Source organism: Equus caballus, chromosome 29 (genome assembly GCF_041296265.1).
Source record: "Equus caballus isolate H_3958 breed thoroughbred chromosome 29, TB-T2T, whole genome shotgun sequence".
In the NCBI taxonomy this organism is placed as follows: domain Eukaryota; kingdom Metazoa; phylum Chordata; class Mammalia; order Perissodactyla; family Equidae; genus Equus; species Equus caballus.
In genome coordinates this window covers 29,413,297-29,435,478 of record NC_091712.1, presented here as the reverse complement: position 1 = coordinate 29,435,478, position 22,182 = coordinate 29,413,297, and the positions used below count along the sequence as shown (strand labels likewise).

The 22,182-nt window shown below is 43.6% G+C and overlaps 1 protein-coding gene across 1 annotated transcript in view; it reads right to left on the bottom strand.

The window, feature by feature from the left end:
- The window catches only part of ST8SIA6 (ST8 alpha-N-acetyl-neuraminide alpha-2,8-sialyltransferase 6), a 123,612-nt gene extending 101,693 nt beyond the window's left edge, over positions 1 to 21,919 (bottom strand). Inside the window, exons 1-2 of the mRNA XM_023632214.2 lie at positions 21,388 to 21,919; positions 20,773 to 20,871 (exon numbers count right to left, since the gene is read on the bottom strand). Coding sequence (XP_023487982.2) covers positions 20,773 to 20,871; positions 21,388 to 21,488 — 200 coding nt within the window. The 5' untranslated portion in view covers positions 21,489 to 21,919. The remainder of the gene's footprint in view (positions 1 to 20,772; positions 20,872 to 21,387) is intronic.
- Positions 21,920 to 22,182: the final 263 nt, after the last annotated feature.

Below are 22,182 nucleotides of genomic sequence, written 5' to 3'. Positions count from 1 at the left end.
TGGGCTAAGGAAAGATGAGAATTCAGGTTCATCTGACTCCACCCTGCCTCTTAAACAGTTTATTTCTCCTGGTTCAAAATAATCCATCATGCACACACACACACACACCCATCCAGAGCGCCAACCACAAGACCGTGCCCACTCCAGAAATACCCTACTGAAACCCACTGACACTCAGCTCGTCTTTCCCAGACATCAGCCGTGAGAAGCCAAAGGAATCGCACTCACCTTGAGAAAATCTGAGTTTCTAAAACTGTTAAGATCTGCCACCCTGACTTAGGTCATGGGATTCTCTCCATGGAGGTTGTCCTCCCACCTTACAAATAATACACACCAATTCAGGTCACTGGGGGTACAGGCAAACCCCATTATGTGCCTCCTCAGAATGAAAGACTCACTGATTTTGTTTATGTGCCCGTGCTATGGGCTGAATTGTGTGCTCCTCCCCCCCAGAATCTTATGTTGCAATCTTAACCCCCAGTGCCTCAGAATGTCACCTTATTTGGAGATAGGGCCTTTAAAGAAGTAATTAAGTTTAAATGAGGCCATTAGGGTGGGCTCTAATCCAACATGACAAGTGTCCTTATAAGCAGAGGAAATTGGGACACAGACGTGCACAGAGGGAAGACGACGAGAAGACATACGGAGAAGAGAAGATGGCCGTCTGCAGGCCAAGGAGAGAGGCCTGGAGAAGACCCTTTCCTCACAGTCCCCAGAAGGAACCAACTCTACCGACACCTTGATCTCGGATTTCTAGCCTCCAAAGCTAAAGCAAATAAAAATTAATGAGAAAGGACATTTCTGCTGTTGAAGTCACCCAGTCTGGTGTGCTTTGTTACCACAGCCATGGCAGTCTAACGCAGTCCATAACTGCAGGTACCCAGGACCTAGGCCAGGCTCCTTTCACACCCCTCCCAATTCCACTCAATCACCAAGACAGGAGGGTTTAAATTCCTCACGTTTCTCCTTGAATTCCTGTCCACTCCCATCAGGTGAATTTTAACTCAGTCCCATCCTCATTTCTGGCCATGACAGTCTCCTGACTGGTTTCTCAGTTCTTGCCTCTTTCAATTCATTATCGGCTCAGGAGGGATGTTCACAATAGACCCAACCGCACAGAAACAGATGCTGAGCCCATGGTGCCGGGCAAGGTACCCACAGTGCAGAGACCTGCTCAGTCAGGCTGCCAGCTCTGGTGTCCCTGGGAGAAGGCAGGGGGCCGGGGCTGCAGCTCTCCCACTACTTGAATAACTTGTATGGCCATCCCAGCTGAACCTCAGCCCAGCCTCACACTAGCCCCGGAGTCCACTCTCCAAATTACAAAGCTTATCACATCACTCCTGCTGAAAACCCTTCAGTGGGTCCCCCCACCTGTGAGATACACCTGAATCACGAGCTAAGAGCACTCCTTTGCTTTGTAGCACCTGTCTCCTCTTGCGGTCCCACAGCCACCGCTCCTCCACTCACACCCCAGCTCCAGACACCCCGAAAGAGTTTGAGCTTCACAAATATATCTTGTTCATGCACCCCCAAGCCTTTGCACGTGTCCCGCACATCTATTTCCCTCTCTGCCTCCTCGTGGAGCATCTACTTCAGCTCCAAGATTCAACACCGCACCCTCACCTGTCTGGCCTGCCCTGGCTGCCCTCTGCTGGGCTGCCACACTTCCCTGGACATGTTTCCACGACAGCACTTACACTGGGTGGCCATCACAGGCACCTGTCGCTCCCTCTTTGGGCTGGGGACCCCTTGAGAGCAGTGACTGAAGCTTATTCAGGGCTGTGACAAACCTGGGACCTCTGGTTGACCAGAGAGGAGCCTCAGAAAACGTCCAGAGATGAGAGGATTGACGTGTTCGCCATGAACGCTGAGCTGAACTTAGCAACTGCCTCCCTAAGGAAAGAAGGTCGTTTTTATCCAAATCAAGTTAGGTACCACCGCATATCCACCCGCAGCTCTAAGATAAGGGCACAGGTCTCCTGCGGCATAAATAGCCGGGAATGGATGAGGGAAGCCATCAACAACCTTTGACTGTGTGCTGGAATCGGTACTGGTGGGAAGAATGTTTCCAAAAGAAAAGAAAATCACTTTTGTGAGTGAGTGAGAATAAAACTGTTCAGATCCAAATTCACTCTTTTCTGAGGGGACTTATTCTTCATGAAATTCATGGTGAGTGTGCTGGAGGTGTGTGCTCCTTGGACCCCCCTCGACACACAGGACCATCTCGCAGACGTGGCCTTTGGGGTGGGAACAAAGGGTGATGCTGTGCCCATGGCTGCGGGGTGGACACACACATGCACACACACACACACACACACACACACACACACACATACATGTGCACACACACAGCAATTAAATAAAGCTGGGGAGAGGGAAGCTGTCTGAACTGGTTAGTTCCAACCTGGGTAGAGTAAATAATGGGGTCTCAGTGCACTTCCTCGGGCACAGTCTGTGGTTTCCTTTGTAACCTGAGAGGGCTACTTTCTGGAGGTGGGCCCAGAAGACAGCTTGAGCCCTCGAGGCCCAGCACAGACTGCCCACCCACACAGACTGGGGCGGCTCTAATCTCCCATCCAGCCAGACAGGAAGGACTCCTTGCCAGGAAAGCTCTCCGGGGGATTCTTTTCAAGAGTGGCCCGGGGCCTGGATCAGCATCCTGGAGGCCCCTCACTAGCCACTGAAGCCCCCCTCCCCACGCTTGGTCTATTCTGCATCCGCATTGCTGCTACACATCAGACTTCACTAAGGCTGACTTTCTAGTCTAAATGTCCAGAGAGATCACCCTGAATTTAACATGGGACACAGTGTGGCTTACCCCGTCTCTCCATCTGAAGCACACTGTCAGGAGCCAATCAGCTGCCCCCTTGAGATATATGACCTGGGACAAGTGACTACGCCCTCTGTGTCTCAGTGTCTCCTTCTGTAAAATGGGAAGACTAATACAAGCATACCTCGCCTTATTGCACTTCGCTTTATTGCGTTTTGCACATACTGCGTTTTTTTCTACAAGACCCTCCACCAGCAAAAAGATTGGCTTGCTGAAGGCTCAGATGATGGTTAGCAGTTTCTAGCAATAAAGTATTTTTTAATTAAGGTCTGTATATTGTTTTGTTAGACATAACGGTATGGCACATTTAATAGACTACAGTATAGTGGAAACATAACTTTTATATGCACTGGGAAACCAAAAAGTTTGTGTGACTTGCTTTATTGCAACATTCGCTTTATTGCAGAGGTCTGGAACCGAACCCACAATATCTCTGAAGTATGCCTACAGCCCTGAAAAATAGTGTTACTGTGAGAAGTAAATGAAGTCATGCATACAAAGCTGCCAAACCCGGCACAGGGTGACAGCCTAATAATTGCTACACCTCCTTGATTTGGCAGAGCTTGACACAATGCCCTATGCCTCATAGGTACTCACATCTGAGTGACTATTCTCTATCTTAAGTAAACAGCATTTCCAACCTGACTTGAACTGCTCAGAAAACATGAAAAAAATGTAGGAAGCCTGAATGCTAACGGGGAACATTGCACATTTTGTCAATTCCTCACCTAAGGACATTGTTGATAACTACGTAGATTACCGAAGAAGACTTTTTAAATTTGGCACTTTTCAGAAATACTGAAATCCTCACATATCTCAACAACACAACATTACTTCTATTCATCAGCTTTCTATATTTGAAGCCCACTTACGTCTGCACACACACTACGTAAAGCTTACACAGAAAGCAAATGGATGGAAACATGTATTTTCTCACAAAATTTCCTGCACATAAAAACTTCAAGTGCACAATTCAATGATACTTAGTAACTGTGTAGATTTACGCAACCATCACTACAGTCCAGTTTTAGAATGTTTCCATCACCCAAAAAAGATCCCTTATATTCAGTTTCTCCCCGATTCTCATCCCCCGCTCAGGCAAGCACTGATCTGGTTTGTATCTCTGTCTCAAACAATATTTTGCATCTGGTTTCTTTTACTTAGCGTAATGTTGTAGAGGTTCATCCGTGCTGTAGCATGTATTTGTATTTTTTTCCTTTTATTTCTGAGTAGTATATCATGTACAGATACACTGCATTTTGTTTCTCTTTTCACCAGATGATAGGTATTTGGATTGTTTCCATTGTTTGGCTATTATGAATAATGTTGCTATCAATGTTCACATCCAAGTCATCTGCGTGGATATACGTGTTTATTTATCTTGGGTAGTTAGCTCAAAGTGGAATTTCAGGGTCATAGGACAAGTTCACGTTTAACTTTCTAAGAAACGGTCCATCTCTTTTCCAAAGTAGTTGTACTTGGACTTCCACTGATGGAGTGCCAGCAACCTCTAAGTCTCATCTCCCACTGGTGTCTGTCGCCTCCTGCACAATCCTAATGACGCTTCTCCACCACCACCACCACCCCCAGTGTGTCAGCAAGGTGTCCCCAGGTGAACCGGGAAGCAGGGCTATGGCTGCTGGGGCTCATCCCCTGAGGGGAAATGGTTAATTAAAACACTGAGAGCACCAGATATATTTGCAGCTGTTCCTGCCCTTGATTCTGCCATAAAAATCCTGATCTTCAAGGATACAGAGGGACCCACCCTTGGCGCCCAGGAGCTAAAACTCAAATGTTAACCAGCCCTGAATACTTTATCTTCCCCCCTCCTAAGAATCCCAAGAAACTAGTGCATCCTTGAGCCAATGTAAAGGTCATCAACAAAGATTATGCATCCTCCTTAATGCTCCAGCATTTCAACATGTCACGGCCTTATTCAACCCTAAAAAGGAAAATTCACAAATTATTTCTACTGCTAAAGAGAAGCCCAAGAGTGAAAATTCAAATCTTGACAAGTGAGGTTGAAACTCCCTAGACAAGAAGCCTTATAAATATCATCAGGAGGATGATAAATTCCCTGAAGTAAATCCTCGGAGTTATTGATCGAGCTAATAGGTTTTATTCTGTCCTCATTTCTCCAGCATCACAGCCACAATTTGCATTCACCTATGAGGTGTCCTAATATAACTTCACTAAATTACCTATGGGGTATATCAATATCCCCAGCATTTATGCAAACAGGACCCTCATGGGCTTGCTCTGTTCTCAAGCACCCAGCTATGGCCTTATACTGATGATACTCTCCTGAGGGGAGAAACTCATGAAGCTATTGCACAAGACTTTTGAATTGTGGTCCAGACTTTGACTAACCACAACTGAGTCTCTGTACCCCAAAAGATCCAAGATCCACCACCTTAGTTAGATTTGGGGGCATCATTTAGTCCCCAGAAGGCTGCTTCATACCAGATCCAGTCAACAACCCTACTCCCAGCAGCCTCCAACAAGCCCAACATCTACTTGCCTACTTGGCTTCTGGAAGCAATATACTCCCCATCAACACATTTCATTAATATCTATTTAGGCAATCACAAGAAAATCAGCTCAATCTGAATGGAGTTCATCCCAAGAACAGGCCCTTGAGGCCAGCCACAAAGCCATCCAGCTAACAATGCCACTAGTCTCATCTGGTGGTTCCTTTACTGCAGAAGCCCAAACCACTAACTCTCATGCTTTCTGGAGTTTCCTTGCCCAAGTCCGTGGATCCAAGAAAGATCGCCCCTTTCCTGGCCCTGTTGGCCACTTCCAGGGTTCCTTGAGGCCAGGAGATAAGGATCCATTTATTTTGTGGACAAGAGCACCACCATCACATGTGATGGAACCCACTGGAGAGCTACTTCTTTCTATCCCATTGCCAAGGCATAGTTAATAAAACATGGGACCCAAGGATCGGTCACTTTGGTACTGGAGGGTTTCCTCAATAAAGGTATATTCATTGCCTACATTTTTACAGACTCCTGAGCAGTAGCAAATGGTCCCATTGTTTGGTCTAATCTATTTCTAATCGTGACATAGATTTCACATTCCAGATTGCTCCCTATGGGGCCTTCCACACTGGGACTATGTTGCTGCTCAGACCTCACATCTTACTATTGAAATTTCCCTTGTCTCAGCTCATACTAAAGGTCCCATGGAGGAGGATCATTTTAATGTCATAGCTGATCAACTTGCTCACATTTCTTAAGTGAAGTCATATAGCACCCTTATTCCCTTGGCTCTAAAGGTCTGTCTAGTCATTGTGGCCCTTGGACCCTTAAACACAGGGCTGAATGCCATGGCATCCCCATGCCACTGGCTCCAGCCCAAACCATGGCCTCCCAATGTGATTTTTGTGCACTGTTCTGCTCCAGCATCATGGCCAATGAGGCTCATACCAAGGAGCCTCATTCTCTCTCTAGCAAATATCTCTTCTCTCACTAGCAAATTGATTTTGTTGGTCTGTTGCCCCCATCCGTGACACAAATCCCAACACTCTCATAATGATTAATATTTACATAGGTCTGCTTTGGGTTTATCCTTCCCAGGATGCTGCTGCTGACACACGGCTGTAAGTCTTCCCCAAACTTTTTTAGTTTCTTTTGGACCCCCAGAGAGCATCCACTCTGATCAGGGTGCATACTACCCATTCAGTGTAGGCATGGGCCTTACAACAAGGCATCATTTGGAATTCCATTTTTCCTATTGTCCTCAGGCAGCAGGCCTACTAAAGAGTCCTAATAAACAGACAAAATAACCAACTCAAAGACATCCTGTTAAAATTACAAAATAGACATTGGTCTCCTAAGCAGATCTCTCTTTTGCCCTCTGCCTTAGTTAGCTTGAACTCTTGACTTTTAGGTCTTATGACGTCCTACGAAAATGTAACCAGCATCCCTCTTCTCATTCTAGCCATAACAGGGAATACTACTCACCTACAGACCTACAAAACGCAAATTCTCTTTCCCACTTAACAACGACTCCCCATTCTGCCATCCCTTCTCAAACCTGGACCCAAGACTGAGGCGGATAATACAAAGGGACCCACTGAAAATAAGGGCCCTAACTCCCAAAACAGACTATTCTACATGCCATAAGAAACTCTGGGAGCTGGCCCCATGGCCTGGTGGTTAGGTTTGGCATGCTCTGCTTTGGCAGCCTGGGGTTTACAGGTTCAGATCCTTGGCATGGACCAACACCACTCATTGGTGGCCATGCTGTGGCAGCATCCCACATACTAAAAAATAGAGGAAGACTGGCATGGATGTTAGCTCAGGGTGAATCTTCCTCAAGCAAAAGGAGAAAAATTGGCAGGAGATGTTAGCTCAGGGCGAATCGTCCTCAGCAAAAAAATAAAAAAAGAAACTTATCTGCTAAAGCCTGCTGTAATTCTCCAATATGACCATTTTAAAGGTTGCTTCATTGGAGGTCCCCCTTTGTAGGAAACAGGAGTCTTGGTGCCTTCTTTTCAACTATAACAGTGGGTCTCATCACAATCTCTGCTATAGGAGACACATGTCTAGGTATTTTCAATTGTATAACCCAGCCTCAACATTCCCTATAACTGTGTGGATCCTTCAACGAGCAAAGACCTTAAATTAGTTCCCAGTGCCGACATTCTTAAATAGGATGCCAGCTCTGGCTCCCCTCCACGACGGCGATTGGAAGAGGGGTTACCACAGGATAATCAATGGCAATGCCCACTGCTCTCGTAATAAGAGAAAATAAGAAGTTACTCCATGACTTCCGGAGCCAAAGGGACACCGATTTTTAGTCACTTTGTAATAATTTCTCAAACGTCAAACTTTGCCTCAAGGTCTCAAGGCCACTCACAAACTAGTAAGAAGTCTACAAAATGCACTCACTACTGTCTCTCTCTGCTCCGGAACTTTCCCTGGAAAGTCGTCCTTTCCTCCTCTCACTTTGGGACTTCCCTACCTGTGGGAATAGCAACCCTTTCTTTGGTCATACAAAGGACTTCTGTCATGAGCTTCTGTAGTAGAACCTAAGCTTGAGAGGGAACCACCCCATGTTATGGTGGAGTCATTAGAAAAGCTATCATACAAAGAATGAAGTGGTTATCTCATCATGGTTTTGATCTGTATTTCCCTAATGACTAATGATGTTAAGCACTTTTTTCATATGCTTATTAGCTGTCTATATCATCTGTATGTCTTCCTTGGTGAAATGTCTATTCAAATCTTCTGCCCAGGGGCCGGCCTGGTGGCTCAGTGGTTAAATTCACACGTTCCTCTTCTCAGCGGCCCGGGGTTCGCCAATTTGGATCCTGGGTGCAGACACAGCACCACTTGGCACACCATGCTGTAGTGTAGAGGAAGATGGGCACGGATGTTAGCTCAGGGCCAGTCTTCCTCAGCAAAAAGGAGAAGGACTGGCAGCAGTTAGCTCAGGGCTAATCTTCCTCAAAAAAAGAAAAAAAATCTTCTGGCCATTTTTCAATCAACTTGTTCATCTTCTTGTTATTGAGTTGTAAGAGCTCTTTATGTATTGTGTATACAACTCTTTTTATCAAATATATGATTTAAAAATATTTTTTCCCAGTGGGTGGCTTATCTTATACTCTCAATGGTATATGCAGAAGCACAAAAGTTTTTAATTTTGATAAAATCTAATTTATCAATTTTTTCCTCTATTGATTACACTTTTGGTGTTGTATCTAAGAACTCTTTACCTGATCTAAGGCCATAAAAAGTTTCCATATTTTCTTCAAGAAGGTTTATGGTTTTAGCTCTTAAGGCCATGATCCACATTGAGACACTTTTTTGTGTATGGTGTGAGGCAAGGGTCTAAACCTATCCTTTTGCATGTAGACATCCAGTTTCATGTAGAGACTATCCTGACTCCATGATCTGGGGGTCCAACCTCTAAATTTATTAATTAATTTAAGTAAGTTTCATTTTAAAGAATTTGTCACACTAAATAAAATTACATTAATAAAGAAAAACTTATCTGAAAGTTCCACATTTAAAACTTTTCCCCAAACAGGAGCACTATTCCGATTTTCATCATTTTCACAGTGAAGATGATATAAAACAATCTTTTAAATGTGATGCATGTCTTACTCTCACTCCTCCTAAGGAAAATGGAGAAAATCTGACAGTGTTCAAAATTTTGTAAAATCTAGATTTTCTCCAGATTCCTAAGAGCTTTTTCTAAGAAACCAGCCTATGGTTTACATACATGAGTAGATAATACTCTATATAATCAAATTCTTTTACATGGAGACCTCCTAGTTTAGAATATGCAAACTGGTGTAAAAAGATCTTTCAGCAGAAGCCCAGCATAAACATGAGTAACACTGAATTTTTCCTCTGGATGTGCATTTTTTTAATCATTATTTATCTAAAGCTACATTTCTATAAAGAGTTTCCAATGATCTGCGGTTTGACAAAGAGGTTTCAAAAGCCCACAGAAGCAGGGGTTCCAAGATGGACTGCAGAGATATGTGATCGCTAATCTCTAAATTTTTAATAGAAAAACTTCTCCTAAGTACAAATATCATAAGACTTCACGTCTGCTTACAATTTCTTCGTTAATGTACATTCTCGCTTTAAGAAATGATTATAGATAGGAGTTTTCAACCCTCCAGGTTTAATCCATTCTCCTCCAATTACAAAATTTTATTTGATATATTCACACAAGTACACAACTATAAAATCAGGCTTTGTTATCGTTGGCATTCTACCATGCAAAACTCACTACGTGTCTCTCTTGCAATGCAGCGTGATAAAGTGTACCTCCAAAAACGTAGTACCTTGATTGAGACAAGGCAAGAGACTCAAATTCCAACATGTTGGCGTTTCAGATTATATAGTGGGAATACTGTGATGAAAGAAACAGACCTCACCAAACTACCGCCTATTACACGAATAATATTCCCCAGACACAGAAAACATGAGTACTTTGGTATCTCCAAAATGAATGGGGAGTGTTGGATGAATTCCCAAATCAAAAACACAAAAATTTGCCCACAAACTTAATTTGCAAATAGCAAAGCTATATTGACAAATATAAACACATAAAACATAGGTGTTCCCTTGAAATAACAAGTAGCAAATAAGTTACAAAATACATACTATAGCATCAAAAGATACATTCCAAACACAAAGTTTGGTGATCATACATTTCATCCTATAGAATAAGGAAATAATGAAATGTTATCTCAGAAAGAATATAAGAAATATTGAATATATCCTCCAAAGACAGCACGTGGGGGTCCCTCTTACATTCCAACTGAGATTCCAGCAACCAGTTCAGAGATTTTAATCATTTTCAAAGTTAATGGTCTTTACAACCTATCATTTCGGTTTTTTGGAATACTACAGTTTAAAAATTATATGTTAGAGAATTCTAGTGTTTTTACAATAACTAATAACAATAACCAGTAAGAGAATGGAAATTATTTTACAATAAAAGCACAGGTTACGCCCTATAAAATTATCTTTGGAAATAATTACGCCCATGGACACAAATCTTCCCAAGAATTACTGACTGATCATGTACAGCACGTACAAAGAATTCTTCTTAGTCTTTCATGAAACAAAATAAAGTGTTTTAAATCTGAAAGTATAGACAAGATAGATTTAACTGCCCTGGATATGTTAACTTCTTAAGTGTGCACAGATAAAGATGCTACTTTATCTGTACTTTATTGACTGTCACAAATAACCATCTTCTTGGTGGCAAAAGAAGCTATAAAACAAGACGTCAAGGCACAAGAACACTTTCCACAAGTTTACTCGAAGCATCCGTGGCTCTTTAAAGAGCTTCTTTTTCTGCCCTCAAATGAGAAGCTGTGGAAGCTTTGCACTCTTAAACCACAGAGCAGTGACACCAATGGCTCTAAAAAGAATCACTGTACCTGGCAGACGAAGAGATATATTTATTTCCTTTTTTTCAGTTCAGATCCCTTCCGCTGTGTCCAACCAAGCTTCTCCTCTCACTGTGTCCTCTGTTAGCACCTAATCGCTCAGAATGTTTGTGCTTCTCCAGAACTCCCCACAAAAATCTTCCTTCCTCCCATCAGGCAGTCAGGATTTTTTGTTTGTTTATTTCAAATTCATCCTAATGCCGCTTGGCTCAAGGAAAATGTCTATTAAGAGCACAGTGAATTAAAACCCAAGGCCAGACAACACTAAGGCAACCTTGATTTAAGTTGCGATGGAATGACCTTCTGTTTGACATATGTTTGGGAACAGTATTGTCTGCCGAATGTCACCTCTCAAGTCACATAAAGAAACACCCCAGCCTCTTGTGAAGAGAGGCTCTGTCAAGGAATGGGTGGAGTTATATGAGTGTAATGAAAAATAAAATTCCACCTCCAACAACCTCCTAGGAGAGAGGTGGGCCAATGAGACACCATTTCCCCCTGAACTCCTGATCTCTTCATCCATCTACCCCACCAAGCAAAGGGAATAGCAGGACATTGCTTTGTGTCCTTCAAGTTCATACTGGCTTTCCTGTCCACGTGGCCATGCACCCACAGAAGCCCGGCTGTGGCGCATATTCTGAAGCCCTCTCTCTGTACCAGCAGCCCTGGACAATCGTGCCCAGCAGCTTTCATCAGACCAGAAAAGCTAAAGATGTGACATAGGTGCCAGAGACCAAGAGGACTAAGAAATGCCAATCTGGGAAGCACCAGTGAAACTCGTTTCCAAACAGGGAAACCAAGCAACAACAGAGCCGAAATGGAGGCGAACTCCCTCTAAACCTGGAAAGAAAAGCGCTGCAATGAAGACACGGGATTAGGAACTAGGAAAAGAGGGTGCACGCAAGATTTAAACCCTCATTTCAAATTACTTCAGAAACTAGACTCAAAGCAACTTTAAAGCATTCTGAATTTTTAAAATCAGGGCACATACCGTATTATTACTTCTAAAAGCAAGGAAGGAAAGATACAAAAGGGAATTATATTGTTCTCAAAAGTAAAATTCAGTTGCCTGCATCTATTTGGAAGGTGGGTGGAGAGGAAGAAGGTAAGAAGGTGAAAATCAGCTGTTCCAGACTTCTGCTGAGCCACACGGCCCTTTTCACAAGCTCTAATTCACACTCATCTTGAATTTTCTGAAGCTAGCAGTTATGATCCCAGCGTGAACACAGACAACAAAAAATGTCGAACAAAACATTATTACAACTTTCAGGATAAGACGGTAGAGAGTAACCATTGCCTGATTCTCCCTCCTCCAGACTATTGACATTCTTATGAAAATACACAAGTCTACACAAAATGACAACCACCCATATTGATGGCAATGAAAAGCTGCTTCAGAAATTCATCAGGTTCGGGGAAGAAATATCATTCGCAAGAGGGCATATGGAACCACGTGGAGGAGTTATCAGCAGAGGATGTCAATTTTCAACTCTGAAAGAGAGCAGGCCAGGGAGGAGAAAATGAGAGTGGCTTTGATCTTCCCTCTACTGTCTACCTTTCTATACCTGAGTAGACAGAGTCTGCCCCAACGAGAAAATCAAGTGGCTGCCCCCACACAGGAAGGACCTGCTTCCTGAGGCAGCAGGGGCTGCCTGGGGGCTGTTGGATCCCTGTTCATTCACTGTTCTCTTTCTACATCGTCTTGAGATTACACCTCTATTATATTACATTATAAAGCACCACCGAAGCAATGGAAGGAGACGGGATAGAAAATCAGTCATCACACCCCAGGACGTGAAGGGGTGGCAGATATGGGGAGAGTCCCAGGAGCCCAGCCTCTCTGGGTTTCAAGTGACATTTGTCCTGCACCATTTCTGGCAGGAGCAGAAGACCAGGTTGATTAGGATCACCCAGGCTCACACTTGCTTTCTGACAGTCATGCGATCAAGACACGGGAGCAAGAGATAGCTTTGAGGTCCAGTATTTAAAAACTCAAAAGTTAGTAAATTTTATGTTAGGTGTATTTTACCGTAATTTTTTTTTTAATTCAAATTTTTAAAAATCAGTCATTTGCTTAAGGGCTCTGAGGCTCAGCCTCTCAGCTGGTGTGTGCTCTGAGAAGGGGGATCTCAGGGACCAGGCCCATGGCCGCGTGGTTGAGTTCACATGCTCAGCTTCGGTGGCCCAGGATTTCACCGGTTGGAATCCTGGGCACGGACGTGGTACTGCTCATCACGCCATGCTGAGGTGGCATCCCACACGCCACAACTAGAAGGACCCACAACTAAAACTACACAACTCTGTACGGGGGGACTTTGGGGAGAAAAAGGAAAAGTAAAATCTTTAAAAGAAAGGGGATCTTTCAGCCCTTGGTGGGAGCCATCAGGAGCTCTAAGGCGTCCTGTCGGCTGAGCACAAAGCCAGAGTGGCCTCCTCATGTGGGGATACCTAAATTTAAAACAAGCCCCTCCCAAAAAGAATCAAGAAAGTTATGAAAAGATTATCTAACTCAGGGGAAGAATATCATTCTTAAGATGCAGGGAAAATCATACTTTTGAAAAATATTTACTATAGAAAACAGAAGAAATCTTTGGAAAGCATTTTCTTTTACATTCTCTATAAAATACAAAAAAATATGAAGTAAGAAATGGAAGGTGAGGATTAAAAGGTTACTTAGATGCTTTCTAAGATCTAAACTGATGTGATAAAGTGTAGGCTCAAAGAAGAATAAAATTGTAAAGAATAAAAGTGTAACAGATTTACTGTTTTAGATAGGGCAAAATGGAGAAGTGACACTATAGAAAACTAATTCAGCAACGTGGAGGACAGATTTAAGAAGCCATCCCAGAGGGCAAAGGAAAAGGACAAAGAGAAAACCAAAATCAGAGGGAGAAAAACAGCTGTTTGTATGGGAAGGGGATGCTCAAGAAGAGGAACAGCGATGGGACAGAAAACGAAGACCCACTTCACAAACACAACCGGACTACGTGGAACACGCCAAACAACTGAAGATACAACACAAATATTTTTAATTTAAAAACAACCAGGCCGGGGGATTAAAAAGACTTACAGAACAAAATTAATCAAAAGAGGTCACTGCACAGAGATATCACGGTGAATTTTTTCAATGTTAAGTATAAGAAAAAGTCCTGTCAGGATCCGGTGAAACAAATAATCAAATAGCTTACTTTTGAAGAAATAAAAGTAAGGTTACCTTTATTTCTCTTTCAGAGCCCTAAAAGCTGGAAAATAGAGGAATAATATCTTATAAAAATTTTAAAATGGAAAAAAAAGTGGAGTTGTGATGCAATAATTCAATACTCATGTATGAAAAATCAGAATTGCATCCTTAAATATCTGACGTTTCAGAAACACTATTATCTACATTCCAAAGCTAAAAATATTAGATTTATGCCAACTGACCAAGAAAGGAATGGAAACACAGAACTAAAGAAATGGGGAGAGGACCATTTACAATGACAAGGGTCAAGCATTGGACAGAGAATCTAAATAATATTCTGAGATTTGTAAGCAAGAGCTTAATTCAAATTTTAAAAAATCATCAAAAGACAAATTATGTACTAGAATAATAATAACAATAAAAAACCCACTCCTTTTCACCATGTGCCAAAAAAGTTCTACATGGAGTAAAGATTTATATATTAAAAAATGAGAGATGTACACTTATCTCAGGGTAGTAAATATATCAATAAATTATCAGTAAACTTATCAAAATTGAAAAGCAGAATTGAAAAAGAAAAGTAGATATAAGATGGGGCCAGCCCGGTGGTGCAGCGGTTAAGTTCACACATTCTGTTTTGGCGGCCCAGGGTTCACCGGTTCGGATCCCAGGTGCAGACCTACACACAGCTTGTCAAGCCATGCTGTGGTAGGCATCCCACACATGAAGGAGAGGAAGATGAGCACGAATGTTATCTCAGGGCCAATCTTCCTCAGCAAAAAAGAGGAGGATTGGGGGGCTGGTCCAGTGGCACAGCAGTTAAGTTCACACGTTCCACTTCAGCGGCCAGGGGTTCACTGGTTCAGATCCCAGGTGTGGACATGGCACTGCTTGGCAAGCCATGCTGTGGTAGGCGTCCCACACATAAAGTAGAGGAAGGTGGGCACAGATGTTAGCTCGGGGCCAGTCTTCCTCAGCAAAAAAGAGAAGGATTGGCAGCAGATATTAGCTCAGGGCTAATCTTCCTCAAAAAATAAATAAATAAATGAAATTTTTAAAAAATAAATAAAAAGAGGAGGATTGGCAGCAGATATTAACTCAAGGCTAATCTTCCTCAAAAAAAAATAAGTAGGTATAAGAGATATGAATACAGAAAGATTGAAAATGCCTACAGATTAAACAACCACAGACATAATTAAATGTTAACTAAATTAGAAAATCAATATAAATGCATGGTAAGTAAGAGTTTTATAATTTTGAAATTTATAAACCTCTAGTACATCAATAAGAAAACAGAATATCTTGAAGGAAGGATAGACAAGAATGTAAAAAGCCAATATAGAAAAGGAAAAAATATAAATGGTCAACTAGTATTTCAAAAATTAAACACAATGGGGGCCGGCCCGGTGGCATAGTGGTTAAGTTTGTGCACTCCACTTCAGCGGCCCAGGGTTCACAGGTTCGGATCCCAGGTGTGGACCTAGCACTGCTCATCAAGCCATGCTGTGGAGGCGTCCCACATAAAATAGGGGAAGATTGGCTCAGTGACAATATTCCTCAAGCAAAAAGAGGAAGATTGACAACAGATGTTAGCTCAGGGCCAATCTTCCTCACAAAAAATAAATTAATAAATAAAAATTAAATGCAATGGTAAACAAATAAATACAAATTAAGACATCAACAAAACATTATCTCTTGAGGCTGAAATTAGAAAAAATGAAAAGAAATTCTAATGCACAGAACTGGCAGGAGTTTGACTCAATGGTACTCTCATATACTGATAGCAGAAGTATAAATTGGGATAATCATTGTTATTGTTGAACAAGTCATAGCAACACTTTAAAATTTCATATATTCTTTGATCTAGCTTCTCCACTTCTAGGAATTTATCTGAATAATCAACAATGTATGCGAGGCTATAAAGCTGTTCATATTAGAGTATAAATCAAAATCAAAAATTAAATAACCCAAGTGTACCAAAGGAAAGAATGAATAATTATGGCATAAGCATGCTTTCAAATACCATGCTCTAAAATTATGTTGCAGAAGAACACTAATAATATGAAGAAAAATTCAGATGTTAAAAAAAGTTACCAAAATATGCATAGCAAAATCACTAGACATGTGCATACTGAAAATATGAATAGTAGCCATCTTTTGGGTGTTGAAATGACAGGTGGTTTTCCTTTTCTTTGTGTTCATCTAAAAACATAGAATAAAATTTCTGCCATAACGCTCTGTACAATAATGTAAGTTGGGATGTAACACAATTGCCGTTAGTTGTCTGCCCTCCACGTAGCCCCAGTTCTCAAACAGGAACAAGTCAAAGTTTTACCACAGGGAAAAACGGTCACAGGGAGGGGGGAAAAGGCCATTCAGGGCGGCAGCCATCCTCTCTAGAAAAGCAGAGAAGTGGAGGTGGGGTCCCCATATCTCTGGCAAACTCATAGTCCAATCATCCCAGATGGATGAAATAAGCACCAACTAACCCGGACATTCAAAGAAAAGCCGTTGCTATGCAGAAAACCCTAGCCAGACACAGGACCCCAAGTCATCACCATGGATGTTAAAGCCAGAATGGACACTGCTACTAAAAGGCGCCAAACCACAACCAGGACCTGGATAATCTGGTTGGAGGGACCCCAGAACTTGAAGTCAGCTAGTTACACAGACTTGCTCTGGCCATGTCATTATGCTCACATTTCTCAACCTCTCATTTCTAATGACTGAATATTTGGGAACTCATTTAATGTCATTATGGCAGGATTTCACTGGATTTGTTTCATAACCAAAATGAAACTAGTATTGTTTAAGAAAACATATTAAATTAATATTTAAGAAAAAAATCCTAACAATTTGGAAATTTAAAAGTACTCTCCTAATTAACTATGGAGGTAAAACAAAAGAATTTAATGTAATTATAAACAATTTAGAATATATTTTTAAAAATTAGAACACTATGGGGGCCATTATGGTGGCAGAGCGGTTAAGTTCACGTGCTCTGCTTTGGCAGCCCAGGGTTCACCATTTCGGATCCCAGACATAGACATGTGCACTGCTTATCAAGCCATGCTGTAGCAGGCATCCCACATATAAAATGGAGGAAGATGGGCACAGATGTTAGCTCAGGGCCAATCTTCCTCAGCAAAAAGAGGAAGGTTGGGGGCAAATGTTAGCTCAGGGCTAATCTTCCTCAAAGAAAAGATTAGAACACTATGTATCCAAACTCAAGGAACAGGTCCAAATCTATATTCAAAGGAAAATTCATAGTAATAAATATTTTTGTTACAAAGTAAAAAAAATAATAAATAAATCAACCATTCACTTCAAGACATTAAGTTGTGGCGGGGGGTGGGGGGAGAATGCTATTTTTAAAAGATAAAAGTAACACAAAGGAAATAGAACATGGAAATACATTGGAATTGAGAAATAAATCCAAGAGCCAATTGATTGAAAAGCAAACAACGCAATGATAGACTTTGACAAAGCTTACTAGAAAGAGAAAGAATCCACTGTAATGGGGTCATATGTTGAAAATTATTCATATATTTTTCTCTTTTGTCTTTCTGATTGGGAGCTGACTTTTTCCCTAGTCCTGTTGAAGCATCCTTTGTGGGTAGGTATGGGGAGACAAAGACTTTTTAACTGAAAGAATGCAAAGAGAAAGGATAAGGTAGTGTTCAGCTCTAAACAACCAAAATAGGACTTGCTATAGCCCCAAAAGATTTCCCAAATTCCTCTCATTCTCCCTTGTTAGCTCATGAACCACCTTACCTGGAAGACATAGCCCCTTGAGTTTTCCCAATCCTTTTTCGTATAGTCCCCACAATTTACCATTAGGTTTAGGTTTGAGCCAGACCTGGAGGTTTGAATCAGGACAAAAGAAAATATGAGGCAGGGGGAAGCCTGCACACTGCCAGCCTAAGGCAAGGGTGGAAAAAGAGAGAGAAAGGAAGAGGAGAGCTTTGGCTTGGAGAGAGAAAAGTGAGGCTAACGACGTGGTAGAGGGGGCTTTGCCTCCTCCCCCAGCTAGGGTTCTAAAAAGAGATCACCTCTTGGGCAGTGTCCATTCTTGAAATTAACTTGGAGGAGGGGCACATCTACGTCGTGGGGCAAGTGGAGGGAGGCCCTGATATTTAGCTTCCTGAACCAACCACGGTTCTTGTATGTTTAGATGGGTCCCAGAAATAGCTGGGAGACTGGCTGTAGAGCGGGGTGAGATAGCACTTTAGCGAATGTTGCAGAGTGACAACCCGAGATAGGACCAAAAGGGAATCTTCAACAGATCGCCGAAAGGGAGCATCAAGTGGGAGCCCATGGGAGTCCAAGACGGTGGGGAGTACCAGCAGGTAGAATGCCTGAGGAAAAAGAATGAACCACAATTTCATAATTGGCTGTTAACAGAGCACCCAGCCACCAGATGGAAAATGGACAACATGGTCCTGGAGATTAGAGGAGTCAGAGGATACTATGATCTTGAACTCCAACTCTTAACTCCACCACCCCATCATCTAAGCCTCTCTTTCCCTTATATGTGGGTGTCGTCTTAAAGTAAGAAGAGATACTGGAAGCAATCTAAAAGACTGAGCATTTGTTCCCAGAGAGAGTAAATATTACCAGAAAGAGTTGCTTAAATTGTCACCTCTGACTAAGCTTTAATCTAGACACACATGTGCCATCTTGCCCAGCACCTATCAAAGCTTGCACAGCAAGGAGACCAAGAATTCGGGATTCTGGATCCACATGGCCTGGCTCCACAATTTGTCAGCTCCGTGACTTTTGGCAATTTACTTAATCTCTGTGCTGTAGCTTCCTCATCTATAAAATGAGGATAATAATAGTTTCTCTTAGTATTTTTAAGGATTAAGTTAATAAACATAAAGTGCTTAGAGCAGTCTGGTCCATAAGAAGGGCTCAAGAAGTGTTGGCTATCCTTATTACTATTAGCATCACTGTTATATTATTACTTAATACCTGTTACCTAGAGTGTGGGGCTCATGGGGAATGAGCAGACCAGCTGCAGAAAAATGAAGAAATTATTATTTCTCTACAAAACCAAGTAAGATGGATTAAAATTTGCACCCCTGCCACATCAATATTCAAAATCATAAATGATCAAGGGGACATAAAACAGATCAAAAGACAGGTTTCTAAAAACACTACAGAATAGTATAAATAAAAAATCTTAATAAAATGGACCACATTTGGAAAAAAACATGAATTACCTATATTAGCTCAAGAAGCATGCCAAAAGGAACTGAAAAATTCATCAAAGAATTGCCTCAAAAAAGATCTAGGACCGGATAATTTAATTCATGCATTCTTTCAAACTGTCCCCAAGGGGCAACCCCAGAATGTCTAATAACCCCAGGATTTAGAAAAAGATAGAATGTTCCCCAGTTTATTGGAAAGCTAGGCTACCTACAGTACACAACTCTGTATAAAGTAAAACTATAGGCCAATATTTTTCTCAAAAGTTTGGTTATTCCAGGATTTCTTAGTGCTTCTAATATGCCGTGAAATTTCAATAGGATGGTTGTGGCATGAGTGTTGTCTCGGCACTTCAAAATTTCTTCCAGCCTCCCCCAGATCTTTCTTATGACCACACGGGAGCCACACAGAAGCCTTGAGTCACGCAACCAGAAGATTAAGATGGTCCAACAGCCAAGAATATACAGAAGGATTCACAGAGGAAAAGAGATTCACAGGAGATAAACAGAGGAAAAGAGACAGCATACAAAATTGCAGTAATAACAGCAATGCTGAGGCAAGAACCAGTACATTCTGCTGGTGAAAATGTAAACTGATTCAACCCTTCTAGGAAGCGAGTGGCCATATGTATCTATAACCTAAAATCTGCATCCTCTTTGACCCAATTATCCAACTTCTATGAATCCATCCTGGAGAGTTAATTTAAAACGAAGACAAAGATTTACAGACAAGGATGTACTTAATACAATTATTAATAGCAAACAAAACAAAACAAGAAACAATCTAAAAGTCTAAAACTGGCAACAGTTAATTAGACTATGACACATTCATATGATGAATTAGGCAACAATCAAAGGGAATGTTTGGGGAAAAGATTTTAATGACATGCTTATGTCTATGATTTTTCAGGTAAAAAGGCAAAATACAAACTACATAGTATAATCTTAAGCATATTTTTAAAAATATGTAAAGGAAAAACTACTGGAAGAATATAAACCAAAACCTTAATACGATCTCTGGGTGGTGGGACTCAATATTCTTTTGTATATTTTTCATATTATCTAACTTTCTGCACTAAGCATGTATTAATTTTCTAATCAGAAAAAAAGATAACCGAATAATTATTGCGCATGGATAAATACTCATATGAGTGAAAAAGACCAGTTTGAAGTCTCTATTCACTAAGGACGGAAACATTCTCAGCACTGTGCACAAAATTCCTTCCTTGCAAAAGTGAATCTTGCACCGGCGCGCCTCAAAGCACGGAAGACAGAAAGCAAACCAAGCAAATCCCTCAAGAGACAGGCGGAGCTGCTCCTCTCAGGGACGTTCAATTATCGAGACGGGAACTCAGCACCCATTTTTTCAAGTGCAGCTGTTTTAGTGTCTCCCTTGTTCACTTGGAGGAACAGACTTTACCGGGGAGGCTGAAGGAGTGTGAGGAGTTACACGCGCGCGTGCACACATTCTCTCTCTCACTCACACACACTCCCCACACCCCCAAATCCATTCAATCGTGTTGTCCCAGCCAGACCATTTGAAGCGAGTCCTGCGGGAGCAGCCGCGCCCCATCCCCTGCATGAAGCCGCGGAGCCCTCTCCCGCCCGCAGCCAGCGCCGCGGATACCTGTTTCTGGCGCGCGGTAGCGGGGTCGCCGGGCTCCTGAGCGTCCTCAGCGCGGCAGGGGTGCCGTGGGTGGCCTCCCTGCTCTCCTCTGCCAAAAGCCTGCACAGCCAGGAAGAAAACTAAGTTGTTACACCTCCCGGGGAGCAGCTGGCTGGCAGGCTGGGCAGGAGCATCGCGGTCGCAGCCTGGCCGGGACGTCCCCGCGCGCCCTGGTTCCCCTGAGCAGCTCCCAAACCGCGGAGTTAGAAGAGGCTTAGGGCGGGAAGGAAGGGAAAGCATGGACCAGAAAGGAGAACCCGGGATACTGATGGGGAACCCGACGGCAGGTGCCTCTCTGCAGCTCCCTCGCTCAGAAGGAACGCACGCTGGAGTCCTCGCAACCCTGACTGGTCCCTCTCCGCCACAGCGGGTGCCCACCTGGCGCAAGGGTCGTTCCTCTGATACCCGCCACCCACCGAGCCCTGTCTGCTGGACGCCCCCATCCCACCCCACCCGCAGGCCGCCGCTCCCCGTCGGCTTGTTCTCGCAGCGGCCGAAAGTCTGCGCGGCCAAGTGAAGCAGATGGGCGGCTGGGGTGCTGGGGGCGCACAGCGGGGCGCGCGGCGGGCGGGTTACCTGGAGCGGGCGGGTGCGTCCGTGGAGCACCAGAGCAGGCGCAGCAGCAGCAGCAGCAGCAGGCTGCCGAGCAGGGCGAGCAGGGCGCCCCCCGGCCGCATCCTGAGCCACAGGCACGGCCGCCGCCGCCGCAGCCACGCACACCTCCAGTGTTCACCCGCGGCGGGGAGGGGCGACGACAGCGCGCGGCGCGCGGCCCGCACCCTCCGGGGTCCCCAGCCCAGCCTGCACCGTGCGGGGCAAAGGCAGAAGCGGCGTGCTGGCTCTCCCCTTCTGCCACCCAGCCCTGGACCGCTGAGCTTGGCCCCCGGACTGCGCTGACGATCCGCCGAGCTCGCCTCCTGTCCTGCCGGAGGCGCTCCGAGCTGCTGCGGGCTCTGGTCGCCGCCGCCGCTGTCGCCGCCGCCGCCGCGCGGGGTCACCTGAAGGTTGGGGCTCGGGAGCTCGACTCTGAGCTGATTGGGCTCCAACTTTTCTGCTCTTTCACCTTCTGCTGAGTGCCCGCGTGCTCCTCCCCGGAGCCCACGCAGCCCACGCAGGCACACCACGGTCTGCGTCCCTGCGGTGGAGAGCGAGGACGTGGAGGGGCGGAAGGGAGAGATGAAAGGGCCCACTTCAAAAACTTTTGAAAGTGTGGAGTCGCTCTGCTGGATCGCAGAAAGGCTGCTAGGGACTCGGTCGTTGTTCGGTGGATCGCAGTACCGAACAGCAGTAACTTCCCCTGGCTTAAACGCAGGTTGAAAAGGACAGTGAATCAATTTCCAGAGGCCATGCAATCTTTAGGGTCCCTAAACT